Source organism: Cryptotermes secundus, unplaced genomic scaffold (genome assembly GCF_002891405.2).
Source record: "Cryptotermes secundus unplaced genomic scaffold, Csec_1.0 scaffold178, whole genome shotgun sequence".
NCBI lineage: Eukaryota > Metazoa > Arthropoda > Insecta > Blattodea > Kalotermitidae > Cryptotermes > Cryptotermes secundus.
Window position 1 is genome coordinate 425,791 of NW_019728499.1, and position 4,110 is coordinate 429,900.

At 40.5% G+C, this 4,110-nt stretch overlaps 1 protein-coding gene across 1 annotated transcript; it reads left to right on the forward strand.

Annotated features, from left to right (window-relative positions):
* Nucleotides 1–1,201: 1,201 nt before the first annotated feature.
* Nucleotides 1,202–3,535, forward strand: LOC111865172. Its single transcript, XM_023852962.2, has 2 exons — nt 1,202–1,515; nt 2,784–3,535. The coding sequence occupies exons 1-2, from the start codon at nt 1,351–1,353 to the stop codon at nt 3,084–3,086; spliced, it is 468 nt and encodes a 155-aa protein (XP_023708730.1). The 5' UTR covers nt 1,202–1,350; the 3' UTR covers nt 3,087–3,535.
* Nucleotides 3,536–4,110: the final 575 nt, after the last annotated feature.

The following is a 4,110-nucleotide window of genomic DNA, read 5'->3' on the forward strand; positions in this document are numbered from 1 at the left end:
AAAAGAAATTGATTTATATGTTTTTTTTCCCTGCGAGCTGCACCAAAGGTTCAAAAGAACAGCATGCGGCTCGCGAGCCACAGTCTATCTCTAGTGTACTTGTTACTGTAACCGCAGATCAAGTGCAACATTGGCAGTTCACGGCAGAGAAACACAATGTATGCCATCTAGTTTGGAAAGTAGCCGATAGGAGTTGAGTAGTTCGCTTCCAGATGGCGACAAGTGCTGCTGTAGCAGTCAGCGCTACTAACCAAACCCAGTAATCAAACATTTACGTGCTTGCGTTAATAATAAGATTTTCCTGCCATTTATCGTAGTTCATGATTTTGTGCATCAATTTTGGAGCCTTTATGCGTCCAGTAAAAAGAAAGCTACACATATTTTCTGTGATCTTGTCACAAATGTTCGCTTGCAGTACCCCGTATCTTCCCTCTTGTTTTAGAACCCATAAGTCACTAACTCACATCTTCAGACATATAAGACCTAGAAGACGTATGTGACATTAATTGTCCTCTTGCATGTGCCTAGATTCTCGCAGTTTCTCAAAGTTCTGTATAAATTTCTTGCCAATCTGACCCATCCCACTCTTTTTCATGTAACCATTGTAGCAGTCCTGTCAGCAGCAGGCCCCTAAATTATGAATTAGTATTTTTATAGGGAGACAAAGGTTAAACTTAAAAAGACCGTGTAGCCAAAGAAGAAGAATGACAACATTTATATATTTTAATATGTATTTTTCGAAAAGAAAGGGATACAATGACATTGTCTGAACGAGTATATAATCTCATTTGATTTCATCTTGTTTCATTCTATTTTCCAAGTGATTGGACTTGACTACGATTTGAAGTAAAAAGTAAAGCTATCCCTGTACCAGGCCGTGAAGGCCCATAGGGTTGTGAGACGTTGAGGGTCCCACATTATCTAGACAATCGGCTCAACGATGGCGGTAAGGTTGTCAGCCTTAAGGCCCGTCCACATTACTCGTGCTCGTGTGACTCGCTATGCTCGCAAGTAATGTGGACGATATGACAAGTCACGAGACAAGCAATACGCGCCGCACGAGCCACTGGTTCGTGAGGCTCCGCTTGTTGTCGGTACATCAAAGGGGACCGCGACAAGCCGTCCGAGTCATGTGGACGACGACGAGCCTTGATCAGTCGATTTTCTGCACCCGTGCGGAACATGGAGTGGACGAACGATTCCACGATTAACTTCATAAAAGTTTATGAAAAACACCCAGTGTTGTGGGATGCTGCCCACTGTTTATATAAAGTGAAACCAAAAAGAACTGAAGCGTGGGATTCAATCGCAACGGAACTTAATGTAGTCGTGGCTGAATTGAAAAAGAAAATGAACAGTTTGTTAGCTACATACCGGAAAGTGCGCCAGAAGCTTCCTGCTGCCGGTAAATCAGGATCTGGAGCTGACGAAGTGGACGCCCCAGACTGGTTTGCATACAAAGCCTTCGCATTTCTTCGCAACAGATATCAACCTCGGCGGACAATCAACACAGAAGTAAGTAAAACTAGTTTCATAGCCAAAACTTATAATTTACACAAGATTTATTTTGGAAATCAAAGCAGAAAAAATGTTAACCCATTCACGAAACGTAGGTGTGTTCACGCCTGGAACATTTTAATTAGAGTTACAAAAATATTATAAAATAAAGGTAAAACCTCACATAAGTTCGTACTTGAAATTTACCTATGTAAGTAGGTAGTTATTAGTGCCTAGGTATCTGGTAACTGAATAATAAGAACAAATTCTCGAACAATTATTAATAATCAACTTGCCATGGCACTCTCCCATCTTTGGACATGAAATAAGCAGCAAATTCATCTCTAATGTCGGTAGCAGTCTGAGTTGACCGTCGCGGAATGGACGTAATGGCGTGAACGTTGTAGCAGTCGTGATCTCATTTCTCCATGTTTCACGAGTTACGTGTCCATTCTCTTCATGATCGAGTGCTCCTCCAGGAGTATAAATTTGTCTGGAATCACAGTTTTTCGCAAGAAATTATGCAGGTATATGCAAGCCATAATAACACTTTGGACTTTCTCAGGCTGCAGTAATATAGGCTTTCTTAGTGCTCGGAACACGAAAGAAAGTATTCAGAACGCATTTTCCACGATCCGACGTGCCCTTGAAAGTCTGTAGTTGAAAATACGCTTACTTGATCCCCTGGGCTGCTGTCCGGAATACGGCTTCGTGATATGATTGTTGAGCGGAAACGCGCCGTCTGCGACAATGACGTAAGGTACTTCTTTCTGTCTTCCTGGGAGAGTACAAGCGTCCGGGAAAACGACTATACCGTTCTCCATATTTAAAAAAAAAAAGGTTGTATTTCGAAAAACAACACCGTCTGAAATTCGACCTTGGCAGCCCACATCAGCGTACATAAAACAGTAGTCAACATCCACTAGACCAAAAAGAACAATACTGAAAAATGACTTGTAATTGAAAATGTCGCTTCTAGAGTTAGCTGGGCATTGTACTGCGCAATGTTTACCACCCATTGCATCGATGCAATGAGGAAAGTTCCATTTTCTCTTCAGCTACCAGCAACCACTCATCCGGTGTCTGCAGCATCTGCAAACAATAAAAACTAATTATAACAATAAACAAAAATAATTAACATTCTACTGTATTCTAGTTTACTTATATTCTTGCTTTGTTATCAATTTTGTATTTTCATTTTCCTAGTCCTACCTCTATTCTTTCCTATTTTATTTTCCTTGATTTGTTATTGTTTACATCAATCTATTTTCCTCATTTTATTTCAGGATGGAGGAGAAGCGTCTGATTCCCAACTTAAAGAGGCTGCGAGCATGTGTAGTGATGAAAGTGATCTTGTTAGTAACCAAGAAACAGATCATGCACAAACACAAGTCAGCAAAGCACCACCTACACGAAACGAAAACAAGATATTTGTTTCACCAAGAAAAAATCCACGAAAAAGTGCTAACACTGAATATCCCCGAATAGGAGAGGCGTACACTGCTGTACAAACCGCTATTGCTAAAAAAAAGAGACGAATTCGACGCCTATGGAGAGTACATAGAGAATGTTCTGCGATCAATGGATAAACCAACACGTGCTTTTGTTAAAAAAAAAGTTCTCAGACATAATTTTCAAAGCAGAAAGCGGCATTTATACATCCCCTTCTGCAATAACACAATCATCTGGAACCTCGTGCGACTATTCAAGGTGAAGCTGAAGCAATAGCAACTATAGTTACTCGTCGTTCATGCCATCTCCTCCACAACCAATCGCTATCAGCACTCAACATGCAGTTAAATTCTCAACAGACATCTGTTTCTGCTCCAGACGGTATGAGACATGCCAGGTCACAGTTGCTCGATTTCTTTCATTTCGAATGAATTCTTTCGTTCAAATTTTCATTTGTTTCTCTCATTTGACTGTTAACTTTTTCTGCTTTGTATGTTTTGAAATCCTATTGTAATTTCTGTCGTTGATATCGCTGAATATTTTGTAATTATTTTTATGGCTTCGACCACAATATGAATAAAGAATAAACAAACGTGCATTATTACACATTAACTTACCTTTACAAACTCCTTCAAATTGTCAAGAGGTGCTGCACGTACTTCAGGAAGAATGTTTGATATCACTTGCTTGGAGACCGGAGTAGCAATCGACAGTTGCTAGGTGCCAACCGCTCTGCAACTGGAATAGCTTTTCGAAATGTGCTGTCAGCCTTTGCTATCTTCGGTCCCACCAAATTTATTAGAGCTTTCAAAATCGGACGGGGACATACGGCAAAATGTCTTGAAATGTAAATTTTCCACTCCCAAGTTCTCCAAGAGATCACTTCCACTGTAGACTTTCCGACTTTTGCAAATTCTGGTCATCCACCATCTGCGTTTTTGAGGTAGTTTCTTGCGTCGTGGTTCTTGATCCTGCCCTGACAGGCGTATCACTAGGAAACCCGCAGACTACAACTTCGTCCATTTAAAATTTTAAATTTAAAAACTATAGCCAATAAATTAAAATACGACTACAGCCTATACACACTACGAGTAAATATACGGATCCTCACACGCCGAAGCCTGGCGAGCAACTGAAGTAGTGTGGACGAAGATTTACGAG

What these genes read in the sequence shown, in the direction of transcription:
- LOC111865172 (XM_023852962.2), top strand. Translation starts at nt 1,351, where the DNA reads ATGAACAGTTTGTTAGCTACATACCGGAAAGTGCGCCAGAAGCTTCCT. An exon ending in GGCGGACAATCAACACAGAA is followed by an intron (nt 1,516 to 2,783) that starts GTAAGTAAAACT and finishes ATTTTATTTCAG; the next exon opens with GATGGAGGAGAAGCGTCTGA.